Source organism: Anguilla anguilla, chromosome 15, assembly GCF_013347855.1.
Source record: "Anguilla anguilla isolate fAngAng1 chromosome 15, fAngAng1.pri, whole genome shotgun sequence".
In the NCBI taxonomy this organism is placed as follows: domain Eukaryota; kingdom Metazoa; phylum Chordata; class Actinopteri; order Anguilliformes; family Anguillidae; genus Anguilla; species Anguilla anguilla.
In genome coordinates, this window is record NC_049215.1 from 8,514,309 (window position 1) to 8,540,416 (window position 26,108).

Below are 26,108 nucleotides of genomic sequence, written 5' to 3' on the forward strand. Positions count from 1 at the left end.
AAAGTGTGTTCTTTTATGCAAGCCTGACTACCTATACATTGTTATGAACATCATTTCATTGGCTAAAATGCTTCTCAGTACTTACTATAATAGCTTGCTATTGGCTGGTTGTGCACAGGGCAGAATTTGGTGGTACAGATTATATAGTCTTTAAGCAACACCTCTGTGGTGGACCACTGTAGCACGTGTCACCGTAGTATCTTTAAAGATGAAACGACAAAAAACCCCCAAAAGTAATACTGGGTTGAAAAACATCCTTTTATTAGATCCGTGCCACACACACTAGTGAAAAATAATACTCCTACAAAAAGAATGCTACCTTCTTCCACGATATCTTTAAATAAAATAACTTCAAGTACTCTGACTCAGGTACAAAAAAATCTGCTCTATTGGCCTCCGGCAGGCCGCGACACACAGCAATATCCAAACACAGAGGTCACAAACGTCCGTGTGTCCCGGGGCCGGCTGGCCAGGCGCGCGGAGGGAAATGTTCTTTTTTTTTTTTACGAAAAAATACTGTGCGTCACAATATATCTCATACGGATAGAAATGATCATGTCAAAATTTTGAGGCCTGGGAGGATTAAAATGAATGTTTTTTAAAAAAATAGAAAACGGGAACCAAAACAATATCCCCTACACCCTGTTGGAGAGGCAGGCACTACCAAGATTAAGGAGACCACAGTGTTTCGCAGAGGATAACGTACTGTACAGGCGATATACGTATAATCATTTTTTAAGACTAAAAGAAAATGCTACAGTAATTCTAAGGCATGGACAATATTTGATGTCTGAAACGATATGTACACATCATACATATTCCAAACGAGACTTAATATTAACATTAATGAACAGTATATACAGATGTGTACGCTGCCTCGCTGTGTTTTGCAAGTGATGCAAAAACAAATTCATATATAAGTGCAGCTTTACAGTGTCACCGTAATGAATCTTCTAGTGCCTGGAGGCACCGACAGTGTAAACAGTATCATTTTTTTTTCTTGGCTTTGTTTTATATTTGAAAAACATTCCTTTAGATTTTTAAAGCAGTTTTTGCTGTTTCTTCCTTTTCATAGAAAATGAAGACTGGACCTTTTTCACTCATAAATAATTAACAAATTAAATACATTCACTATAATATTAACAATAAAGTAAATAAAAATAATTAATAAAAAACAAAAACAAAATGAATATATATTTACAGGTACTGGAAAGAATTCTTTCCTGATTACAGCTCTGATGGTGGTAAGTTCAGTGCGGGTTCTTTAAAGGAAATGGTATTGCACTAAGACACCCCCTGTCTCTTTGGGTGAGTGTTTCCTGTTCTAGCCAAACCAGCGTTGTAAATCAGTTTAGGTAACGATTACTTTTAGGAGCCCTGGGTATTGAGAGTGAGAGGCGAGTCGCTTGCTTTAGCTCGGTACGGTGCGCGAACCCTCAACTCTGGATATGGAAATATGGAGACAGCTGGTCCCAGGCGGTGAAGGTAAAGTCCAAACAAGCCTAGTTCGTCTTAAAGAGTTCGGTTTGTCTTCGTTCGAAAAACTTCCTCATGCCGTGCCCAGCTTGTCCGATATCGGAGTCATCTTCATTAAACTTTTCACAGTTATCGAAAACCAAGTTGACATCGGCTATGAACGTCTCAAGATTTTGGTACCTTAAATGGGAGAAAAAAAGACAGAATGATGATGTTATGATTATGATAAGACACAAAAGCCCTGGAAGGCAGTTCTGTTCCATTGGTAATTATACAATACATTGAGAGTGAATTCAGGAATCCACTTTTCCATAATGTTCACCACATTAATTTCTTGACCTTTTAATTTTTTGGAGTGAGATAGTGGCCTGAATTTAATCAATATTTGTCCTCTTTTGACACAGTTAAACACAGGTGTTAATTTTCTCCACAATCATTGCCTCGAGAGTTCAGTAACTACAAAATTTAACAAACCAATAGTAATGGTGAGGGGGGAAAAAATCAAACAAAACTCATTTACAGAAAATTTCTAGAAGTTAAGGACAAATGTGGACTGGATCCAGGCCAGAGTATTTATTATATAACCGTAAGTCCGTGTGCAGACGGCTGACAGCACAGCTGCCTTTGCGGTGACAGCACGCCACTCACTGGCTGCTGCCGAGCTTCTCGCGGATGGTGGAGAAGTCCATGGGCTTCTTTATGACTTTCTTGTAGCCGGGAACAGACTTCAGGTTAACGGGGGTGAGGAAGGGCCAGGCATCTTGGTGTCCCTCCATCTCGGAGAGCAGGACACTGCCGAGCACAGGAAGCAGCGTTTCCAGATTTGAAAAACGGTGAACCCGCCCCCAAAGCCATTTCCCCCCGCACAGTAACATAAAAAAGAAGCCCAACTGGGCAGGAATCCACCCAGTATGGCAACACTGACAGGAAGTGACCTCACGCTAGTTACATTCACTGATTCCTCACACAAGAGCGTAGTGCAGTGGATTAAAGTTTAACAAGTCAGGGGATTAGGAGTTGACAGGTCTGGCCGCAGCCAGTCAGATCCGCTAGAAGAGCACGTTTACCCTGGAACCCCGTTCCAGGAGTGGAGTACCTGCAGGCTGCCAGGTCCTTGGCGGTGTCTCTGGCGGTTTTGGCTTTCTTGGCGCTGGCAGGGCTGTCCTGTTTTGGCTGGCTGGCCGCGGGCGCCTCCTCCCCTTTCCTCTTTTTGGCCTCTTTGGCCCCTTTTTTCGGAGTGCTGCTCGCGCTCGCGGCGTCATCTTCCGAGACCTCGCCGGCCGCCGACAGCTTCCTGTTGCGCTTGACGTCCGCGCTCTTCTTCCCCCCTCCTCCTCCTCCTCCTCCTCCTCCACCTCCTCCCCCTGTTCCCCCTCCTCCTCCTCCTCCACCTCCTCCACCACCTCCACCTCCTCCTCCTCCACCTCCACCCCCTCCTCCAGACCGGTTAGGAAGCTTTTTGTTCTTTGGGGACTGGGCACTTGCCTGAATGGCACAGAGACAGAAACACAGCATTATTAATTCATTTAAAGCCAAACCTTCTCAGGCAGGTAACAGGTACGTATGCTTTATTCCAGGGTCTGCCCTCTGCCTGTAAATCAGGGAGATGTATGAGACGGTGCAGCTGAATGCACCTGAGACTGAAGACCCTGCTGGTGCGGTTACCTTGGATATGCAGGCAGGGCAGAACCAGTCCCCCTCCGGTATGGTGCTGATCTTGGGTCTTTGGCAGTATGTGTGACAGCCTTTGTCGCAGCCGTCGCAAAGCAGGAGCAGCTCCTCGTTGTCTCCTTTCCGACAAACCTGGCAGTACTGGAGCACGCACACAAACACACAGACGCAGACGCAGACAGACATGCACATACAGACGCAGGCACGCACACACAGACAGACACAGACAGACAGACAGACACACACACAAACAGGAAAATCCGCTTCATTAGTAATGAAATTAAGGTGAAGCTATTTTAGCTGAACGCTAACAGGCTGGGGAGGGCAGGCGGCTCCCTCACCACTTTCATGATGGACCTCTCCCAGGCGATGGACTTCTGCAGCTGCTGGATGCACAGGGCCAGCTGGGCACCGCTGCGCACCTCGCCCAGCGCCCTGCGCCACACCTTCATCCCCGGAGCCAGGTCTTCCTCACCCCTGCCACGGAGGAGGAGACGCGGGGGGAGAACAGAGGTCAGTGCCGCGCCCGCCCGCGTGCACACAGCGTCACAAACACCGACACGAAACGAACGCGTCACAACCACAACAGCGCTGCACAGACAGACACAGGGGTGCAAAAAGGGGCGTGGCAAAGCAGCCGGGTCTGCCCGCCGGAGGACCGGGGGGGGGCATGCCTCACGTGGGCCAGGGGGCGGGCTCAAAGGACAGAGAGGGGGGGAGGAGCTTATGGTCACCAGGGATACCAGCACGACGCACCATGCAGCAGACCAAAAAAAGGACAGTTCCAGTAACAACACACCATAGTACTGTGAACAAAAAAAATAAATCTGAGGGGGGAAAAAGAAACAAAACAAAAAAACTGAAGATGCACAAAGCAGCCGGGAAAAACGAAGACAGGCAAAACAAATAAATAAATAAAAATAAAATAAATTTTTAAAATAGGCTCCAGTCAGCAGAGAAGCACAAAAAAAAGGTTTCGGAAGGAGTCTGGATGACCTACCCTTCACCATCAGCACTGCTGCATGGTGCAGGAGCTGTGACTGTACCCACATTATCCAGTCTGATCTGAATGGTGGTACCTAAGGGGGTCTTCAGATACCTTCGCTCGATGTTCCTCTCCAACTCAGCCAGTCTGGTTACTGCTATATCTAGGGGGTTGTTGACGCGTCGTACGATCCCGCCGGCATGGCCGCCACCGCTGCGGCCGCCGCCGCCGCCGTCTTTCTCTTCCCGGCCCTCCCCGGCCTCCCTGTCCCCCCCTGCCGGACGCGGCTCGGAGGAGGGCTTGTGCTCGTGATAGACCAGGTCCTCCCTCTCCGAGTGAGGCTCGGGGTAAATCCATCCCTGCGGACGGACGGATATGGAATTGTGGGAAACGTGCACTTCCTGTCATTGTTTATGTACACTTCAACCAGTTGAAATGGGATAATTTTACGCAGGACGCTTGTACACTTTGTCTCTTTATTGAATTGCAGTTGACTGTTGAGTAGGGATGGGTACTGAAACCAAATTTGATTGTTCAATTAATAAAAAAGATGTCCTTTAATGTCATCAGTTGCTCTTTACTTTAAAGAAAGTGTCAGTTCAGGCACTGTTTAGGCACCGGTACTATTTTAAAAGTATTCTTTAAGCACTGTTATCAGCACAAAGGAAACGATACCCATCTCAGCTGTTGAGCGGCGCTCAGCTTTGGGAAACGGAGCAGGGGTGCCGTGTGCGGAGGGGGTTCTGTGGGCCTCACCTTGACCTGCAGACTGGCGGAGGTGACCTTCCTCTCCAGCTCCTCCACCTGCTGGAGCACGGCGATGTCCATCTCCATGGCCTGCTCCTCCACGCACCAGCCCGCCACCGTCTCCTCCGTCACCTGGTTCTCCTCCGCCTCGCTGGGGTCGATGGCCGAAACTGGTGAAGGGGGGGGGGCGGGGTGAGGGAGCAGCGCTCGGTCAGTATCAGTCGCTCGGAGCGGTGTAAACGGCATCGCGGCGCTTGACGGGACGCCATTCGACAGTCTCCGCGGTTACAGGGACTCGAGAGCAAACGCGGCCTGTGCATCTCGTTGGGGGTAACGGCGTAGTGCACCTGGGTCACAGGCAGGGGCTGTCACTGCCCATCATTCAATCACCCTCCTGCACTTCAGCCATTGTGAGCCTCAGGCCCGGACCGAAAGGCTGCTATTAACTACCAGTGATATAATCAAAACAGCGCATTCATCCACACTACCATAGAGGTTTGCTATAGGCCACCGGTCCGGCCAGTGTAACATGCGTCCTCTGAATGGCTCTATAGTTGTGTGTAGAGGCTCGTGTTAGGGGCTCATCATGCAGTGTGTGTGACAGGTTGTTAGGAGACAGATGGCGGACGGGTAGGTGGTGTGTGCGGTGGGAGAGGCAGCGGGAAAATGGCGGACTCACCGTCTCTGTTCCTGGCGCTGGCCTGGGCGATGTACTCTATGTACTTCTGCATCTGTTTCTGCAGGGCCTTCTCCCGCACGCCGCGGCAGTGCAGAGCCTTCACCAGGGAGCGCAGCTCCTCCATGTCTGATACCTTCCACCAGCCCGTCAGCATCTCTGCGTGCAACACATGCACACACACGCACATACACACATACGTGTACATATACATGCATACACACACATGCACACGTATAAAAAGCATATACAAACACACACACACACACACATACACACACATACGTACATGCACATGCATACACATATACAAACACACACACACACAAACACATTCACACACGCATACACATACACAAACACAGACACGCACACACATTTGCAAACACACACACACACACCCATCAGAACTTGAAACATGTTTTGAAATGATAAACATGAAACACTCTTAAATTTTCATATCCAAGACAAAAAATATTTTTGAAATATGTTATAAATATAATAGCATTTAGTGCTTTTTTTAGCTGTGATCGATCACCTATACAGAGCAAAATCATTCAGATGCATAAGAAGTGCAGATGACCCGCTCACCCTCTGGAATGGGCCGGGGGTCGGGGTAGTCCTGCGGCTTGGCCACCTCCAGCACCGGGGACGGGGCAGACGGGGGCTTCTCGCTAGAGGGCGCCGGCGAGTCGCTCTTGCTAGTGGAGACGCTGGGCGCCAGGAAGGGGCTGGCGTTGCCCTCCAGCAGGGGGTACCCCCCGCCCAGCATGGAGGGCAGAGGGCTGCTGGAGAAGGGCAGGTTGGGGCTCACCATGCCCCCGGGCCACCCGCAGAACGGGATGCCCATCAGGTGCACGCCCGGCTTCACCTGCAGGGGGCGCACGAACACACACGCGTTTCAGGGCGACAGTGTAGTATAATGGGTAAGGTGCTTTAGTATATATCCTGCTGGGTGCAGTGTAAATGCTATGTAAAAGTTGTGTAAGTCGCTCTGGATAAGAGCGTCTGCTAAATTCCTGTAATGTCATGTCATTTCCACAGACGTCTGAGGAAAGAGCGGGCAAGGGGTTAGTCCAGCCCTCGAGCGCGATGAGTACAGTAGTACTGCGATTCCCCGTCACTACACAATATACTCAGCATCAAACGCTTCGCTAGGCACTTTATTAATGCCATCAAGCGCTTTATTAGTTGCATCATTAAATGTGGAGTTCTTTGAGAAGCGTTTGCGATAGCGGAAAGGCTTCTCGGAGGACCGGAGAAGCGCGTTAGCGGTTCCCGCTAGCGCAGAGACGGAGCGCGTACCTGCACGGCGGAGAACGCGAAGCTGCCCATCCCCGCGGCGCCGTGGGGGCCGGGCGAGCCGGAGGCCGGCGGGGGGGCGGGCGAGGAGGAGGAGCAGGGGCGGGGCGAGGCGGGCCGGGGGGCGGGGCCGCTGGTGAGGGAGGAGTCGTCGCAGGGCGAGCGCGGCAGCAGGCTGAACCAGTGGCCGCTCTTCTCCGTCAGCACGCGCAGGAGCTGGTCGTTGGGCAGCAGCGGGTGGGGGCTGCCCCGCTTGGCCGGGCTGCTCAGGTGGGAGGGGGAGGGGGCGGGGTCGGGCTTGGCCTCGGCGCAGGGCTGGGCGGGGCCCGGCGGGGGGGTGCCGGGGAGCCCCGCCTGGAGAGCCGTGCCGGAGGGGGAGGGGGAGGCCGTTGGGGGCGCCCGGGGGCTGCCGTCCTCCTTCTGCCCGAGCTCCTCGGACTCCGGGGACAGCTTGGCCACCTCCAGGAGCTGGCTGAGCTTGGAGAAGGAGTCGGGCTTCTGGAGGAACAGGTTCGGGGAGGCCTCCTCCTCCTTCCCCCCCTCCGGGGGCTCCCCCTCGAAGCTCAGCTCCAGGCCGGCCTCCAGCGGCTTCTCCTCCACCACCTCGGGGGGCTCCTCTTTGATCTGGAGCTCCTCCGCCCGCCTCAGCCTCTCCCTCTCTTTCTCTACCTCCTCTGGACCTGGGATAGACAGATCAGCATCAACACCAACACAGACCAAACCAAACAAGCACAGAGCACACACCAGGGGGCATTTCTAATCAACACAGTCCAAACCAAACAAGCACAGAGCACACACCAGGGGGCATTTCTAATCAACACAGTCCAAACCAAACAAGCACAGAGCAGCCACAAGGGGGCGGTTCTAAGCTCTGAGGTGCACACAGTGACAGAGTAGATCAGGAACGCAGATTCAGTTGCTGACGGCCAGTGAACAAAGTAACATTTTTTTTCTTTGGCCTAGACTCAATTAAAATGAATCCTTAACTTCGACTTACACATAAATTGAAGTATATCTTTCTTTCGCCTTCAGTTAGAGTTAGTGGTTATTGAACTATGCCAAACCATGCTCAAGGAGAGAATAACAAACACTTCAATGAGTCAAGGGTAAGGACAAACGTTGATTGCCTCCCTCATCTAAAACCACACATCGTTTACAAAAGTAGTTTCTGACCCTCTCCGCTCTCCATCCCCTCCACGAAGACCCCGCCGCACTGCGGCAGCACCCAGTAGCGCCGCTTGTAGCGGTCCTGCCCGAACATCATGGAGCGCAGCGAATGGGACGCCTCGAACAGCTTGCGCCGGATCTGGTTCTGTTGCTGGGGAGCAGAGAAGCACAGCGTTAGCCGTTAGCCACTAGCCGTTAGCCGCCTCGCTTCCTTCACCTCCAGAATCTGACGAAAAATCCAAACTCGTCACCGCGGGCGACGCTCAGGTGAGCTCAGTGTTTACCTTCGTTAATTTGTCTATCTGCTTCTCCAGCTCCTCGACACTGGCTGTCTGGTCCCCCTCGTCCTGAAACAGAAGGGAAGCAAGCGTTAATATTACCGTGGAAGAAAACTGTGGCATTTACCGCAAACAGGTGAAAACGTTCAAGTCATTCTGCAGTTTACCCTCCAGGAATAGCTCCACATATAATCAACACAATTACCTATATGTTTACCCAGCAGTCCAAGGACAGTAAATGTTGACATTTGAAGATGTATGACATTTTTTCACAGCTGTCCCGTCCCCCACAGTGGACTGAACGAGCAGCAGAGAGGGGGAGGACGGTACAGCGACCCACCTCCTCCTCGCACGTTTCCGCCTTCTTCCCTTTCTTCCCCTCCTCTTCCTCGTCGTCGTCCTCCTCGCCCTGGTCGTCGCTGTCCTCGTCTTCGTCCTCGTCCTCGTCGCTGTCCCCCGCTTTCCGCTTGCGCTTGCGTCCGGACGCGGGCGTGCCCAGCGCCGGGGTCTCCTCGCCCCCCACGCCCGAATCCCGCTTCCCCGTCTTCTTGGCGTGGATGCTCCTCAGCCTGGGGGCAGGGAAAAGTTTCAAATTTTAGTCAAAATAAAATTTATATTCTGCACCGTCGTTCAGGGCACCATGGAGAGAGGGGAGACTCACTTGCGAAGCTTGCCTTCGATGACCCACTTGTCCCTCCTGAGATTGGTCATGTGGTCGATGTTTTTGTCAATCTCGCTGTGGGGAGGAGAAGAAAAAAAAAACAACATTAGGAGAAATGTCACCAGAATCTGCTTGGCGGTAGAAAACCCGACGCTTTCATCTAAGCGGCTTTTTAATGTGACGCAAATTCCCTTTGATCAGAGCGTCGCCGGTATTAAAAATGTAAAAGTGTATGAATTAAACAGGGGCATTGTCTTTCCGAATCTTTCCGTCAGGTTTGTTTCAGGATGAATATTTAACGCGGTGTTGAGTCTGATCATGGACGGCGCAGATAAGACGTTACAAGCGCAGGTTTCGGCTGCATAATGCTGATTATGGAAAAACAGCGGCGGCGACGAGAAGTTTCTTAATGAGGATCTGTTCGTATAAAAAAAGCCTCGCGCGCGATATCGATTTCTCGAAACGTGCCGCATAAACGCTGAGCAAACTATAAAGTACCAACTGGAAGAAATGTTATCGAGAATGTAAAGCAGCCTTGCCCACAGGCTGTGCGCGAAAATAAATGACAGGATAATTAAACACAAACAGTGACCTCGGACAGACGAAACCTGAAAAGCTAACAACTTGAATATCATCCACTACGTCCCTGCGGATACTTTTCCCCCCTCCATGTCCCATTTCGCATCGGCGCAGGCAGCTTAGCTCACGTTGGGAGCGAAAGCTTACTTCCGCAGTTACGCATCCACTCATCGCACAGAGATTATAATGAGAAAGGACCCTGTCTCGAGCGGAGGGCAGCAGAGAGAGCCCGTAGAAATGCGCTGAAAAGACGGAGAGAGAGAGAGGGAGGGAAGAGCGGTTGAACGGCACTGCGCCCACCGCTCGGGCCTATTTCGGGATTCACAACGCGCGTTCCGCTCGGAGCGAAATAACACATTCATTAGCGCCCGCTAGTTAGCTCGCGGTTGTTTGCGCTACACCCCCGTGCGCAGTCTGGAAGCGCAGCTGGATTTCTCATAGCGTGAATGGCTCTGACATTGAGGCACGTAAAGGTTAAACATTTCTGAATGAAAGGAAAAGCCCTTTTTATAGACGCAAATTACCTGAAAAGTTTGTTAGAAAGCTGAGCTGCATTGTCAAAATATGGGCTCTGTACAGTTGGCCGAAATAAATGAGAATATTGTAAGAGACGTATGCAGGTGGCTACAACCGTAAAGACACAGGGAAAAAGGAGAACACATTTTGTGTTACTTTCAACACAGTCCGTATTAAAAAGACTCCCTTTGTAACACACAAATTGTACATTTGTAACACAAAAGCAGTAACACAAAAAGTGCTTTGCTATTAGCACATCCTTATTCTGACAGTGCCCCAAACGCCTAAAATGCAAACGCAAAAGAGGTCAAATCCCAACGGGCACAAACAAGGACGTCCGCCGGAGGAACGGAAGAGCCGAGCGACGGTCGAGAGAAAAGGACGAGCGACGGTCGAGAGAAAAAGCCGAGCGACGGTCGAGAGAAAAAGCCGAGCGGCGGTCGAGAGAAAAAGACGAGCGACGGTCGAGAGAAAAAGCTGAGCGACGGTCGAGAGAAAAAGCCGAGCGGCGGTCGAGAGAAAAAGACGAGCGACGGTCGAGAGAAAAGGCCGAGCGACGGTCGAGAGTAAAAGACGAGCGACGGTCGAGAGAAAAAGCCGAGCGACGGTCGAGAGAAAAAGCTGAGCGACGGTCGAGAGAAAAAGACGAGCGACGGTCGAGAGAAAAAGCCGAGCGACGGTCGCGAGAAAAATACGAGCGACGGTCGAGAGAAAAGGACGAGCGACGGTCGAGAGAAAAAGACGAGCGACGGTCGAGAGAAAAAGCCGAGAGACGGTCGAGAGTACAAGACGAGCTACGGTCGAGAGAAAAAGACGAGCGACGGTTGAGAGAAAAAGACGAGCGACGGTCGAGAGAAAAAGCCGAGCGACGGTCGAGAGAAAAAGACGAGCGACGGTTGAGAGAAAAAGACGAGCGACGGTCGAGAGAAAAATACGAGCGACGGTCGAGAGAAAAAGACAGGCGGCGACGGAACGGCGAGCACTTCCTGACCCAAACCTGAGCAGACGCGAGCGAGCGAGCGAGCGAGGGAGGGAGAGAGGGAGGGGGCGAGCGACGGGGCGGGGCGGACGCCTCACCTGACCACGCTCTTGCTGCAGGCCAGCTCGTTGACCAGGAAGGCCAGCACGGAGGCCTTCTGCGCGGGCGTGTGGGCCTGGAAGGCCTTGGTCCTCAGGCTCGCGGCCACGGCGGCCAGCTCCGTGCGCCCGCAGTGCGCCTCCATGTAGATCTGCAGGATCTCCGACACGTTGTCCCGGTTTATGCCCACGTTGGTCAGGTGGTCCCCCAGGGCCGTCTTGGTCTGTGTGGAAAAACGGGGAGCGGGTCAAAGACGCGGCTTTCCTTTACCGGGAACACTTTTCATTTTAATACCATATATGGCAGCAGGAGACCGGCCAGTCACATCCAGACTCCTTTGAGGAATGCTCGAGGGCCAGTAGAAGCGTGACTGAAGGATTTAGATCTGCTTTTGTGATGAACTACGTTTATGCCCTCGCTGAATTAAAAAGAGCTATAAGCACATACCCTAATATCAATAAATGAATGTGGGACAGAAACACAGCAGTAACAGCCAGCCTGCATGTTCACAGGAGAACTGTGCCAGTGTGCAAATGTGTATCACTCAGTTGGACTAACTTCTATTTACATTCAGTCAATACAGTCAATTTACTGAAACAAAGTTTGTGAATCAAAAACATCCTTTAAAGAGCATTTCTCAGCCGATGAGCTGAACTGCAGTCCATTTCCTGAACTGACTGAAAACCCAGAACCGACTTTGCTGTTTTTCCATTGTCAGTTGCTCTGGGTAAGAGGACCTGACCAAACGGACGTAGGGAAGCGCAATGAGACGGCCCCCAGCGCCGCCGCGGGAAAGGGGCGCGGGGTTGGCCTCCGACGGGCGGGACGTCCTACCCTGAGCCCCGGCGGGATGCCCGGGTCGCAGACGGCGGCGGACAGCATGCGCACCAGCAGGTCCTGCACCTCGCCCACGCTCTCGCCCGCGTTCAGCAGGCCCTCCTGCAGGGCCCCCAGCGTGGGCACGTCCGCGCCCACGTCCAGGCCCAGCACCTTCCCGAAGCTCCGCAGGAACTGCAGCAGCATCAGGCAGTCCGAAAACGCGCTGCCCGGCAGGACCAGGCCCGCCATCCGGGACAGCTCCGGGAGGGGCTGGAGGGGGGGGGGAGGGAGCCGCATTTTAATCTCTCAAAACCACTCCGCAAACGAAGCCTTCAATCACACAACACAAATCACAGAAGTTTCAGTCACAGAAGTCTTTTCCAACAGGAGAGATTCCTCATGAGAGATGTGTACCCAGGCAGCAGTGTAGTATAATGGGTAAGGAGCTGATCTTGTAACCTAAAAATCACAGGTTAGATTCCTTATAATGTATAAGATATCTTATAATGTAGGCCTATTTACATACTAAGTTCTTATCATATAAGTAAACGAATAGGATGAACCTCTCAATACAATATTGGCTTTTGTATTTCCAATAGGAGTGTAAAAACACCCAGCCCTTTTAATCCAGATTTTTTTTGGAACAGGTTTTCTCCAACCTTGCCGCCTGTTTCATTGTTCAGGAGTGCTGTCTCTTTACAACCTCTGTACAAGTTACCTTGCTAGCCCTCTCTTCCTTTTGAAGTTACCTTACTGTGTGTCCCCTTGGCAACCACGCTTTATGACCAACGGTGCAATTTCAATCATTTCTACACGCAGAACATTTTTATACTTATCGGTTATTTTTTTGAAGTAGAAATTCTTTGTATATTCAAATTTCATTTACACACATGGGCCGTGGTCTTGTAATACTGAAAATGTGATTTCCGATTTCCTGTTCACATACTTTCGTAATTTGTTTTTGAGAAAGCAGAATAAATGTACAATGTATAGGACGGCGTGTAGCACAGGAACTGGGCTTGTAACCGAAAGGTCGCAGGTTCGATTCCCGGGTAGGACACAGCCTTTGTACCCTTGAGCAAGGTACTTAACCGAAATTGCTTCAGTATATATCCAGCTGTATAAATCGATACAATGTAAAATGCTATGTAAAAGTTGTGTAAGTCGCTCTGGATAAGAGCGTCTGCTAAATGCCTGTAATATAATGTAATGTAAAATGGACCTGCATCCCCACCGCTAGCTGGAAAAGAGTTCGGTCTGCTCTTCTGTTCCAGCCATTGGCTTTGATGGTTCAAGCTCACCACTGAGAATAATAATTTGTCCACACAGGGGGACAGGTACGCAGAAATTAATCTGCGCCATTTCATATTCATGCTCTCCTGCTGAAGTGCTCAAAGATCGAGGAGCTAAACACATTCATCTTGCGGTAAGCCTGAGAAACGGGTTCATGGAGTCCTCTCGTCGCGCTACTGCCAATGACCACTTGATGGCACTATTCTGCATTAATGTAGCACCTCCTTCACCCATTTAAATTTGCACCCGTCACTGAGATGGCTTATATTTATGAAACGTGACACATAAACACAGGCCTGGAGACCAAAGCCTGCGTGCCGATGACAGACCGCCAACATTTACCAAACCGACGCTCAGCTATTATGCACGTTGTAAATAATGGAAAGACTGTGAGCCCTTCCTGAGAGAGGCTCCTCCAAGCCACTCAGCCAGACCTGCTGAATCCCCTTATGATTGACACTTCCTGACTCTGCCTCTGCTAAACCAAGAGCAGTGAGAGTACCATGATATTCACCTCAATGACATTCATTTGTTTTTGTTTTTTTGGTCAGTCGTAACGCGATCGATCACCTTGTGGTCGGCGAGGCACATGTCTTCGTTCGGCTTCTTCAGCTCCTTGGCGATCTCCAGCTCCAGCCTCCTCAGCTCCAGCCTCCTCTCCTTGTTCAGTCGCTTTTCATCCCTCTTTTCCTGTTTCAAGCGCTCCTTCTCCTTCAGGGGCACATCGCGGACACGTTAGCAACGCGCGCTAACGCGAGCGGTCGCGCCGAGGATTACGTTATTAGGATTCAGGAGAAGGCCTCGGAACATACCGCAGTACTTCCAAAGAAAAATGCTTGGTTCACAGTCCCCACACCAAAACACACACTCCATACATTTTCTTTCTTTTTTTTAAGTGTAAAAGAGAAAAATGCACAGACTAGAAAGCAGTTCACAATTTCAAGCAGGCGGTTCATGTATCGAGTACCTCGGCCTTCTTCCGAGCCTCCATCGCCTTCATCAGCATCATGTGCTGCCTTCGTCTCTCACGCTCCTATTGGAGCAGAAAGAGGCTGTCAGGGCCGGCTGCCACGCGCGCTCTTTTCGACACCAACATGAAACACGACGACTTTTAACGAAGCACATTTAGCGGGAGGAGGAGGGGGGGAAAAAAAGGAACGGAAGGAGAAAATCGGGTCAATAATGCTCAGGCCGGTGTGCGGTTTTAGTTGAAGGTTTTGGATGTCGACGTAACGACAACCCACGATAACAGGGGGGGGAGGGGGGAAGCAGCGGGTGTGAGGACAGGGCCGAGAGAGAAGCGTGCGGCGGGGGGAGTTACGGTCGGAGCCGACGCCGCTGCGCTAGCCGGCGGGCGCGAAGCAAAATGGCCGCCTGTCGCAGGCCCGGCTTACTCTACACCTGCTTCTGACAAAAGAAGGCGTGAGTCCATAAAACAGTCAAATCGGTTAACAAGAGGAAACGGGATAAAAGTGATATGCAGATGAAAGCACACACTTACAATGCCCTTCCCTCCAAATAACAAGGTTTGAATGAGGTGCCTTTATAATGAAGCAGCTTTAAGTTTACCAGGAGGCAAACGTCTCATGCTGACTTCGAGGGTGCTGCTTCAACCAGAATGGGATTGGGTTGGTGATAATGCTGCCATGGGCCATCAGCTGGCTATTATAGTTCAGGGGATCAGCAAAATATAGGGGTACATCTCAACTATGGCACATTAAATGAATAGAAGCCCACGTCCCTTGAGACCCGAACTGGGGCTAAACCAGTAAAATGCACCAAGCGGCTATGGGCGATGGACAGATACAGCACAAGACTGAGATCGGATAGGCAAGGGAAAGTTAGGCTCTTTAGACAGACTCCGGCTTTACTTTCCGGGCTAGAAATCAAGCGCTCCGCAGTCACTCAAAAACAAAAAAAACAATGCAATGGATGACTTTGCACACGACACGTGTTCTTTCAAGACCATGAGAGTGCTGGGAGGTACAGTTCTGAGGGAGAGGCGAGCCGATTGGCCATTTCTAAGGGACCCCCCCCCCCTTTGCCTCCCGGGCACACACAGAGCAGATGTATACGACGCACGTTTGCCGTAGAAAGCCATGCAGAAGAATGTAGTATGACAGCAGCCAGAGCTACGCTTTTTATGCACTGCTATGACAACCATATCACAACCAGTTCACGATGCGGTGTTAGATGTACGAAAATAAACATACCCATACCATATCTAGTCTATGCCTCTCCAACTCCTGGGAGAAAGAGTTGGCAAAGCATTATGAGACAGAAATCACAGAGTTATAAAAAAAATAAAAAAAACCAAGTTTATAAACACCCGCAAGATTACCCTCATACCAAAAGTAGGGAAATTACCCAAAGAAAAAACCATGAAGGATTTAATAAAGGCATTATAAAGAGAGCCCTCTTTCCAAATCATTTTAAAATCAGGAAAATAGTTCAAGCATAAAGTTAGAGGTAAAGGGGCAATGGCGAGTACTTACCTGATGCTTTAACATGACAGCTTGCTGCCTCCGCAACTCCTTCTCCTTCAAGAAAAGCAAAAAAAAAAAAAAAACTCAATTCAAACAACTCATATTTTAAAGCTTTATACTGAAGCTTTATAAAATTGGCCAGCTGCAGTAGGTAACTCTTTTTAGAAAGATCATGAAGGGAACGGTCATGCAGGGTAGCAATCACAGAGAGAGCTGCTATGGCAGAACTCCAGCACCATGCATTGTGTTTACACCCACAAATTCTGCATTCTATAACCAGGGATGCGGCCCAAGTTCTTATCCTCAAAACAAAGTGTTTCACAACGGGGAACCAATCAAAGTGATAGGCCGGTTGTCGTTAGCCAGTCGACAATGAGATTGACATTGTGCGTTCACACAACAGCACATACAGCCAGCTGCAAATGTTGAGAATTTTCAGCAATGGTGGAAAACCCATGCCTGCATCGCCGGCACCGTCTAATGCCAAAAATAAAAAAAGAGAATTGGACAGAACTAGTTCCTTTATTTATTCCAGGATCACAGACTGACATAGTAGTAGTCAGTCGGAGATCCTGCCTGCGGAGGAGTCATAGTTATAAATGTTGATGTGCATTCATGATGAGGTGTGTGGAGAAGGGGGTTGGGGTGTGGGGTGTGGGGCAGTGCCTCTGCTTCTGTGGGCAGGGCGAATGGGTGTCACGATTTTCAAAATGCTTTCGCAACATTTCGACGGCTGATAAAGTTGCCAGCTGCAGGTACAGTGAGAGCCTGCACTGCACAAGCAGAATCAAGTGCCTATAATCTGCTAGCACATAGCATTTAGCTCAGGTACCTTTCGACAAATGTGGAACAAAATATGACCCGTGAGAGCAAATGTCCGCTCTGCACTTGATGAAAGCCAGATAACAGTCTTCTGCTAGGAGAAGCCAGTTCGGTACGAATGGTGGTTGCTTCTACAGTGGCCGTGCTACAGTTCTCTGGGTGTCAGCACAGCGAGCCTTAACACCATTTCTATCCGTCACTCTCTCTGCTTTCCCTTTGCCTGAATGAAATAAGCTACACGGAAGACTGTCTTTGAGCCACACCCTGCATTAGCCTGAATGAGTTTATGCAGTGCAAGCAATCACAGGGGTGAACTTTGAGTGTGGACACGCAGGCCGCTGCAACAAGCGACCGTTAGCGTTCATATTAGCGCAACAGCGACCTTTCCCCCCTCGAGCCTTCGCAGCCCATTCAAACTAACCTTTGTTCGTTTCTCAGCCTCCAAAATTTTGGCATTTGCTGCTTCTTCCTTCTTTTTCCTTTTCGCCTGTGTACACACAAAAACGAGCCGAGAAGTTGCACAACCAAGCCACTGAGTCACTTTATCTGTCACGAACACGTCCCTCGCTCTGTGTGCAGTGAATAGACGTATCTGTTCAGCTCAGAGTTGTGGGTGTCCGTGAGTATGAATAATACGAGCGAGTCTTTGTCACGGAAGTTGCGGTTGTCACATATTCTGTGAAATTTTCCAATATTATGGCAGTTCACCGATTTCCTTGGCCAATTTTTGGCCATTCAAATGATTACCCTGTTTTAAGGGCTTTTTGTGATTTTTTTGGATGGTAATAGTCAACTTTATTATTTCTATAGGCCTAAGCTTTTTAACCGTGTTGCCAAATGCAGGGAGAAACAAAGTGTGACAATGTAAACAGATTCTGGAATGCACCGGGATCAGGATTCCCATCCTTGTCACAGTGGTTGCAATCTGATGCTTGACGGCCCCTGTCAACAGTGTTGATGCCCAGCGCTTCTTCCTCTGTTCTGCTAACATTGTCAGTGACAACAGGTGCTCCATCGAAAACTCAAAAATTGCAACACAAAAACATTTTATACAAAAACACACTTGAAAGAAATGTATTATTTTAGTCATGCTCAATTTATAACAATGTTTTGTTTAATTAAAGGCAAAAACCATGCTTGCTGATTTTTTTTTTTGAAACTTCAAGCATTTGTTGCTGTTGCTACAGTTGTGCATGTCATTTTGATTGTTTCCCACTGCTGCACTATTTAACATTGCTAATTTTATACTCCATGACAACTCTGCTGTGACTGCTCTGTGACTTATATTTTCCGTGACAAACACCCTTATCTATGAGTAGTTACAGCATGGTGGCCTCTATGAGGAAACAGGAGTGAAGAAAACTGCACTGCTGGTATGTAATAATGAGGAACAATGCATTTTCTACATTTGTGCAACTCACTAAATAAGAGACACAGACGGAAAGACTAAATGAAACACCTAATTGAAGTTGTAATTTATTTGAAAACCAAGTCTTTGATGCATGTGTCTATTCTGTTAAATATGTGTGTGCGTGTGTGTGTGTGTGTGTCTGTCACACAGCTCTTCCCTTCCTATTATTTGCTAATCTGCGTACATTCTCACATTTGTAAATTCCCTAAAATGTGAACAATTCCTATCGTTTGGAGCTCCAGAAGCCCAATTAGTAATGGAGAATTGGGGAAAATTATTACAGTAAATCTAGTTCAGATCTTCGGAACTCATGATCAACTCTGAACTCTTCCATTTCAGGTCTTGGAAAAAAAAAAAAAAAAGACGGGACTTACAAAGCAGGGAAAAACTGCAGAAGAATAAATTATGTGCATTTAAATATGTGATTAACAGCTGTGAGAAATCCTGTTGAGAATGGCTCGCCAACCGTGTCAGTTCAAATTTGATTTAGGCCCGCTAAAACACTTTGGAGCTTCGATAATTGTATGTGTATGGAAAATAGCTTTTTCCACCTCCGTACGCTTAACTGTTGCTATTGTCAGATAAAAAAAGAATCATTTATGTACAATTCAACCATGGTCTGAAAAGGCAAGAACAGACTCCTAATATTCAATAGCCTTCCACTAAAACCAATTTAGAATTTTGCATAATTTTATATGGATATTACCCAGAATGCATCATAATTCAGAAATAACCCCAATACGTGTAAGATGGCCATTCCAAGAAAGTGCATGTTTTAACTCCGATTCTGCCGAATGTTGCCCATTTTCCAACACACCTCCAGAATCTGCTGGGCCCGAAGCTCCTTCTCCATTCGGATTTGCTGAATTCGTTTGATCTTCTCCTGCAAAAATGCAGAAGGAAATGGAATTAAATATTATATGTGTACATTAATACAATATTGAATATAACATTCACTAATGCAAATATAATATGTATAAAATTTTAGTTTAGTATAAGATGGAAGTTTAGTCTCAAAGTTTTTTCAAACATTGTCTCTGAATATGCAGAATGTTTCCGTTCTCTTCAAAAATTTTTGTTCAAAAAAAGAGACGTTCCTCTAAAAAAGGATTTGAGTACTTTCCTTGCAAATTTATAATTTTCCAACTTTTAACAAAAGACTTTTGTTAGTGTATTGTTCACTGGAAGAATTATAGGAAAAAGAAGTGATGAAGTATTCATAAAAGTGAAAGCTAAAGAGAGAAGGGCCCGTACCTGTTGTTTCAGAATCTTGATTTGTTCTTTTTGCTTCCTCTTCTCCTCGGCAGCCATGATTGCTGAAGGCGAGAGAGTGGGGGGGGCAGAGAGAGAGAGAGAGAGAGGGGGGGGGGGGCAGAGAGAGAGAGAGAGAGAGGGAGAGGGGGGGGACAGAGAGAGAGAGAGAGAGAGAGGGGGGGGGGGAAGGGGGTGTAAAGTTTGTGGTTTCACCACGGAGAAGCAGAGGACATGGTGTATTAGCCGCAGTGCCGCAGACGGTGCGCTACACACCTTGCTGCTTCCGGGCCTCTTTGGCTGCTCGCGCCAGGGCCTGCTTCTCCAGCTTCCGCATCATTTTGATCTGAGCTGCCTGCCGGGCGATTTCTGCGAGGCGGGGAGGGGGGTGGTTGGCAGGGGAGAAGGGGGTAAGGCAAGGGTCACTCCCGAGAAGGACCGCGCGGTTCAGAACGCGGGCAACAGGGCGGCGCTCTTCACCTTATTTATTTATTTATTTGACAGGGACAATACACACTGATCAGCATCGCTATTATGTGATGTAAACGTGGCAGATTTAGCGGGATCGCTGACCTTGGGCCTCCAGCTTGCGGAGGAGCTTGGCGCTGTTGGCGCCGGGGGCGTCGGCCTCGCCCACGTTGGGGGGCCGGCCCTTCCTGCGCCGGGAGCGGGGGCCGTCTCCCGGCTGCTGCTGCTGCTGCCGCTCGGAGGCGGAGGGGCGCCCCCCCCTCCGCCCCTCCATGGCCAGGATGCGGGGGAGGACGTCCTCCCCCTTCAGCAGGCTCCACTGCAGCCCCTGCTAACACAGACGGGACGCCCGCGTCAGCGTTTCGCCCCTCGCCCCTCGCCCCCCACACCCCCCAACGTTAAACTGCAGCATCACATTTCCCTCCTCCCGTTTACACACAGCACACTCTCTAAACTGCTCAAGCTGCTCCTGGTACATTTCTACTTGGGCTTAAGTGCGTCTGCCGCCCCTCTCTTTTGTACAGGGGAGCTGACTGGAGGGAGAGGAGGACACAGCATCTGCTGCCGTTTGGTTTCACTGGACTCCAGATGATGCGCTAGTGGGCGGGCCAGACGCGGTCTCTCAGAGGGGGCTCTGGGCCTGCCACTCTCATGATTCTGCACCATTTAACTCCGCCTCTGTCCCTTCCTTACTTAGCACAAATTCCCAGAGATAAACTGCATCCCTACGCTGATGGTGGGGGGGGGGGGGGGTAGGTGGGAGGGTGGGTTGGTGGGGGGATTGGAGGTGGAGGGAGGTTGGGAATGGGGGGAGGGGTCTGGGGTGGGGGCGACGGGTCAGGATGGAGCATCCCTACACTTTATGCTTTAGAAAAAAAGAACTGAGAAAAACTGGCAATAGATATAAAAACAGTCACCTGCGATCCATCTCTGGCTTCATAGAAGTCACCAACCCTGATTTTTGCACTGAAGCTAAAATTATCGCGCGTGATGTCACTTACTCCATTTCTGGATAGATACTACAGAAGAGAAGATAATGGCTTTGGTGAGACAGGATATCCAGCGTTCGAGGGGAGAGGCTGTAATGCGAGACACTGAAAGCACCCTACTGCACAGGCGACAGCTGGCGGCTAGAAGGGCTGGCTGCGGGTTCAACAAGCTCTGGGGACAATCCACTGGCACATTGACTTGTGAATCATAAATCACATCATTACCATCACGTTCAGTTTTTTTTTTTTCCATCAATTTATATGCAGCTAGCTATTATAAGAGGTACTACAGCGGCTAGCACAAGCAGACAAAGCAAGCAGTACACATGTGAGCTCTTCCATCAAGTCAGCAGCGGGTGAAATGGCGCGGGGGCAGGTGGGGGGGGGGGCGTGGGGGGGTACCTTGACTATGTCCGGGTACTGGCGCAGCTTCTTCCCGCAGGGGGCGTAGTAGGACACGTCGCCCTGCACGCGCCCGTTCAGGGTCCGGATGCGCGTCTCCCTCTGCCACCTGACGAGAGAGAGGGGAGGGGACGGTCACGGTCACATGACCCTTCCCTCCAATCAACACGCGACGCCTCAGCCGACCGAGCACACCGGCACAGACACGTCTCAGACCAAGAACCAAGAGCTAGTACTGCGGGCAAAATGTTATTATTATCATCATTATAACTATTATCATTGTTATTATTATTATTAGTATTATTATTATTGCCTTTAAAGTACCATATTTACAGCTCTGGCGGCGCTTCATTACTGTTAGCTGTTACTTCGTTCTTTCTGTGGCAACCCACAGGCTCCGGGGGAAACGTTTTTTTTGTCCCCGTGTTTTTTGCCACATCATTACCCACTTACCCTGAGCCATAAACCAAAGTGGAGCCGTTATTATAATATCATTCTCAATTCTGCGGGTGCAAGTGTGAAGGTGACACATAATTGCCCAGGACAAGAGCAGATTTGTGAGTATCCAAATAAGACTGCGGTGGGCATAGGTGCTCGCGGTGCGCTGAAAACGGGTAGCAGGCACGTACGCACACGGACTGCCCGCGCACATTTGCCTTTCCGTAGTCCAGCATACTCAAAGCATACAAATGCTCCCCTCTATGGACTACATTTCCCATCATTTTTGCGCACAAATTCCAAACAATGACATCATTCAGAGAAAAAGTTGAAGTATGACACAGGGTACACTTGTAGGTAAAACGACAGGTCTGAAAAAACATTGTTGCGCTGGCCAGACAACTACTCAGGATCCACTATGACGTCATTTATGTCTATGCAGGCCCTGCAGACTTCTGTGGTGACTACAAAATGGCCTTAAGATAATTTACATACAAAGAAACACTGCCAAATCAATGAAAACCTAAGTGTTTGTCCTCTCTGTAGACACCCAGAAATACATGCCCTGCAGTATGTGTGTCTACAGATCCATTGTGAATGAGACCACAGCCGCTGGTGTTTCTGCTCATATTATGACACAGGTAAGTCAGGAGTGATAAAATGTGATGCTGGAGGGAGGCTTAGCAGGAACTTCTCACTACCTGAACAGCCTCACCTGAAGGCAGAGAAACCTGAGACCATACCTGTTTAAAACCAGGGTTAATAGCACAGGTTTAGACTGTGACATATTCAGACACTGGTGCCAATAGAAACTAAGCACAGTGTAGCTCCATTTGCTTGTGTGGCTGGTTTGCTTCTGGTTTGAGACAGTATGTTATGTAGATACGCCACAGTCGGGTTTTAATAGCCGTGTGCAATTGGAAAGTAGTGACTGTTCTCCACAGGAAAGATAGGTCAGTCACTGGAGCGTTCAAAACTACAGATGACGCAAAACCTTAACTTATGCTATTAGCTTACAACATTTAATTGCAGCCCAGAGATCAGAGAGTTTCCATATCGACCAACAGATTCACAAATACAATGCTTCCCGCTATGCCAGGAAGCGAATCTGTGCACCCGTCAGTATAGAAGAGCTGTCAGAGCTAACACCCCTGTACCTCCACCCTCTAAATCGTTCTTTTTTCCAGATATTTCCTGATTGAACAGTCAATTTTTTTTCATCACCTAAATGTCTCAACCTGAATCAGAGTGTCAGTATATGTCACAGGCACACACATAGAGCGTTTTCACTCTGAAAGCAGATAAGACCATTTTCAGCAATGAAGCCAAATAATAGTAGTCCCAGAGAGATACTGTTCAGTGTAAAATCTGTATTTTCCCGATTAATGGAAAGATCTGGAAAATGGGGTTTGTGGAAAGGGAGGGAGGTCCCTGCAGCACTTAATCCTCTAAGATCTCTGTGCCCTCGCTCACACCAAGTCATGGAGAGAAGAGTCCCCGCAGCAAGAAACAATCCTCATCGATTTAGGACGTGGCCAAAGTTCAACCAATCAAACGCCCACTGCATCCCGTCTCCAACAGCGACAGTGACGGTGTGTCTGTGACACCCAATGATGGCGTTGCCGAACGTGCAAACCTAACCCATCCTGAATACACGCTGAGGGGCGTGGTTTCCAGGCAGCCTACCCTAGTTCCAGTGGAATCCTCAGCTCCCGCTCGTCCGTCACCCTCCGCCGTTTCCCGGACCCTGCGAGAGAGCGGTCACTCGTTAGCCTCCCGAACGCTCTTCCTCACAAGAGCCACATGTGCCAAATTAAAAGCCCGCTCCCAATAAAATGCTAAGAGCCCCTCGGCCTTTGAACTGATCTGCTGGGTTAATCTGCTCAGTACCAGAGAAGTTTCTCCAGGCCTGGGGTTTAAAACTTCCCTGGGTTTCCTCCAGCGACAGTACTGTATATGTATATACATTTGGACAAGTGTGGCACAGTGTTTAATGGAAATTAACTCAATGCTATCCGGCACAGGTCTCTCAGTGGAAATTCCTTATGTTTGTTCGCCTCCTTTCCAGAGCTAGGTCATTTTCGCTTGTGAGGGAATATCAAGCTGGACTGCACTGCAAGATGAAACTTTTGTCCTGAAAGCGTGTCCTTTTATAATGTGGGGCAGGGCTGGGAGAGAGACTTCAGCGGCACCAATTTGTAGACACAGTTTTTACAATGTTTATCTCACGCTTGTCATCTCTACATGACAGCAGACATTGGTTTATTAGACCCTGCTCTGCATGGGTGTTGTTATCAACAGGAGCAGCGCACGTGTTATCGGCCCTCTGACAGTACTGGCCGCGTCGGAGTGAGGTCCGCCCGGTCTCCGTGGTTACCTGGAGGCGTGGCGAGAGAGAAAGACGAGGAGGGGGCGCTGTGATAGGCCGCAGCCCCCGTGCCGACCCCCGGGGGGGCAGCCGAGCTGGGGGTTTTGATGAGGTTGAGAGGGGAGCAGTCGGCCGAGCGGCTCGAGGAGGGGGTCTTGACCAGTTTGAGGGGCGCGTCTTCCCCCTGGGCGTCCGTCTCCATGGCGCCGCAGTCCTTCGCGTCCTCCTCGGACCCGTCCGAGTTGCTCTCCAGGTTGCTTTCCGACTCTGCGAGGAGAGGGCGGGAAGCGATCAGGTGGAATTAAGGTGCAACTCACATTTAGCATTTAGCATTCAGCATTCAATTACATACAATTACAATAAACTTCTAGCAATAACCAGGGGACTGTCGGCACTGTACAGCCAGCTGAAGGAATCACTCGCAGTAATATTCTATCAAACCATCACACTAAGCATGATTTAGGGCAAGTATTAAATTACAGCTGAATCAGATCAAATAGCAGAGTTACACTCAAATTAACCTCTCCCACCAGGCTAGTACCTCCCCACTACAAGCCTGGCAAAAGCAGTTAAGCTATTGGTATGTTGGTTCAAGATTCGTTCACTGGTTCAACGGTTCAAAATTGTCGAATTGCATCAACTTGGTGAAGGGGACACAGGGAAATGGGTGAGTGAGGAGACAAAGTGGTCCTCAAACAGGCCAGCCCTCTGTGCCCCGCCCTCTGAGATTATGACCTATGTCTGCCTGAGACCCGGGCGTGTCTGTCCCTGCTGCAGCGTGGGCTGGACCCAGACCATGAGGTCAGAGGTTTGGGAGACTACATGCAGAACACAGCCAGAGCAATGCAAAAACCAAACAGTAAGTCAACCTCAGCAAGTATTTTAGTCTTGTATTTAGACTTTAAATCTTATTTCTGTTTCTTTTTTTCGCAACATAAGACAAAGATATTGCCAATGAGGTCAGACAGTTTTGATTCATTTCAAGATTTGCCAATGGGATATGAGAATTTCACTTGTCAAGCCAACAGTAACTTAAAACAAGCTAATATTTTCTACTTGAGAAAAAAAAAACAGATTTTAAGTCTGATTATAAGACTGAACGCTTTTTAAGACGCTTTATATTTTTTGCACTGAGCGAGGAGGGGGAAGCTCGGGACGGACCTGATGGGCTGTCGTCCGAGTCCTCGTCCGAGTCTTCCTCCTCCTCCTCTTCCTCCTCCTCCTCCTCGTCCTCGGCGGAGTCGTCCGAGTCTTTGCTGCTGGGGATGTCGGACTCGGCCGCGCGGAACATCTCCACCAGCGACTGCGCCAGGTGACTCTGGGACAGCGCCCTCGCCATGGCGACGGCGGCGGCGGCGGCGTTGGGCGGGGCCCCGGGGCTCCCGCCCCGCCCCGGTGAGGTAGACGGCCGCGCCCTCACCACGGAGACGACGGCCGGAGGGGGCGGGGCCTTGGCCCCCGTGCTCAGGTTGACCGGCGAGGGGAAGCCGGCGCCGGGGGCCGGGGCCGGGGGGAGGGGCCTGTCGGGGCCCCCGGCCTGGCCCCGGGGCTTGGTGATGAGGGCCAGCGGGGCCTCCTGGACGGCGGTCTGGATGACCCCGTTGCGGTGCTGCCCCAGGAGGGCGTTGGACAGGAAGAGGTTGGAGTGCTTGTCCGCCAGGGGCGCTAGCTTGTGACCGCCGAGCGGCGGTTTGGGAGGGGACAGGCGCGACGTCGCCCCCGTTTTCTGGGACTTGAAGAGTTCCTGCTGTTTCTTCAGCTCCGGGGAAAGAAAAGGCTGCAGAAGAGAGGAGGGAAAAAAGGGAGGGGGGGGGGGTGAAACATGCAATTACAGGAGCTGTCAGTCCACATTAATGCAGACTGTGAAAAGCAGGTGGCTAAAGTACAACATTTCACATTTCCTAAGAAACTGTGTCAAATCATTACCGTTGGAAATAATTGAGTGCAGCAAAATAGATACAACACAATGGCGGCGCTGTGTTGAATAACACGAACGTTAGCTTGCGTATATTTTGTGTATTAAAATCAACTCAATTATCAACCATTTATGAAGCGAGAGCATGTGCCATAATTCTATTAATAATCAACCACTTGCGTTCAGCTCGCAGCATAATTTTATAGGCTTTCGTGGAAACATCTTTGACAGACATAAAGAATTCGTTTGGATTTATCATGTTTTCGCAAAAACCCAGAGGCCTACCCCGACGTAGTTATCTAGGATTTTA

General features: G+C 49.8%; 1 protein-coding gene across 1 annotated transcript in view; it reads right to left on the minus strand.

Moving 5' to 3' along the window:
* Positions 1-237: 237 nt before the first annotated feature.
* Positions 238-26,108, minus strand: part of LOC118214560 (bromodomain adjacent to zinc finger domain protein 2B-like) — a 36,145-nt gene continuing 10,274 nt past the window's right edge. The window contains exons 7-37 of the mRNA XM_035394633.1: positions 25,045-25,660; positions 23,893-24,150; positions 23,202-23,262; positions 21,078-21,186; positions 20,604-20,705; positions 19,792-20,014; positions 19,495-19,587; positions 19,222-19,283; positions 18,785-18,850; positions 16,978-17,043; positions 15,744-15,788; positions 15,462-15,494; positions 14,216-14,281; positions 13,819-13,959; positions 11,971-12,225; positions 11,136-11,359; positions 8,964-9,038; positions 8,643-8,871; positions 8,309-8,371; positions 8,031-8,175; positions 6,861-7,537; positions 6,147-6,426; positions 5,559-5,714; positions 4,889-5,049; positions 4,148-4,491; positions 3,489-3,624; positions 3,142-3,288; positions 2,907-2,961; positions 2,573-2,807; positions 2,125-2,268; positions 238-1,656 (exon numbers count right to left, since the gene is read on the minus strand). Coding sequence (XP_035250524.1) covers positions 1,503-1,656; positions 2,125-2,268; positions 2,573-2,807; positions 2,907-2,961; positions 3,142-3,288; positions 3,489-3,624; positions 4,148-4,491; positions 4,889-5,049; positions 5,559-5,714; positions 6,147-6,426; positions 6,861-7,537; positions 8,031-8,175; positions 8,309-8,371; positions 8,643-8,871; positions 8,964-9,038; positions 11,136-11,359; positions 11,971-12,225; positions 13,819-13,959; positions 14,216-14,281; positions 15,462-15,494; positions 15,744-15,788; positions 16,978-17,043; positions 18,785-18,850; positions 19,222-19,283; positions 19,495-19,587; positions 19,792-20,014; positions 20,604-20,705; positions 21,078-21,186; positions 23,202-23,262; positions 23,893-24,150; positions 25,045-25,660 — 5,421 coding nt within the window. The 3' untranslated portion in view covers positions 238-1,502. The remainder of the gene's footprint in view (positions 1,657-2,124; positions 2,269-2,572; positions 2,808-2,906; positions 2,962-3,141; positions 3,289-3,488; positions 3,625-4,147; positions 4,492-4,888; positions 5,050-5,558; positions 5,715-6,146; positions 6,427-6,860; positions 7,538-8,030; positions 8,176-8,308; positions 8,372-8,642; positions 8,872-8,963; positions 9,039-11,135; positions 11,360-11,970; positions 12,226-13,818; positions 13,960-14,215; positions 14,282-15,461; positions 15,495-15,743; positions 15,789-16,977; positions 17,044-18,784; positions 18,851-19,221; positions 19,284-19,494; positions 19,588-19,791; positions 20,015-20,603; positions 20,706-21,077; positions 21,187-23,201; positions 23,263-23,892; positions 24,151-25,044; positions 25,661-26,108) is intronic.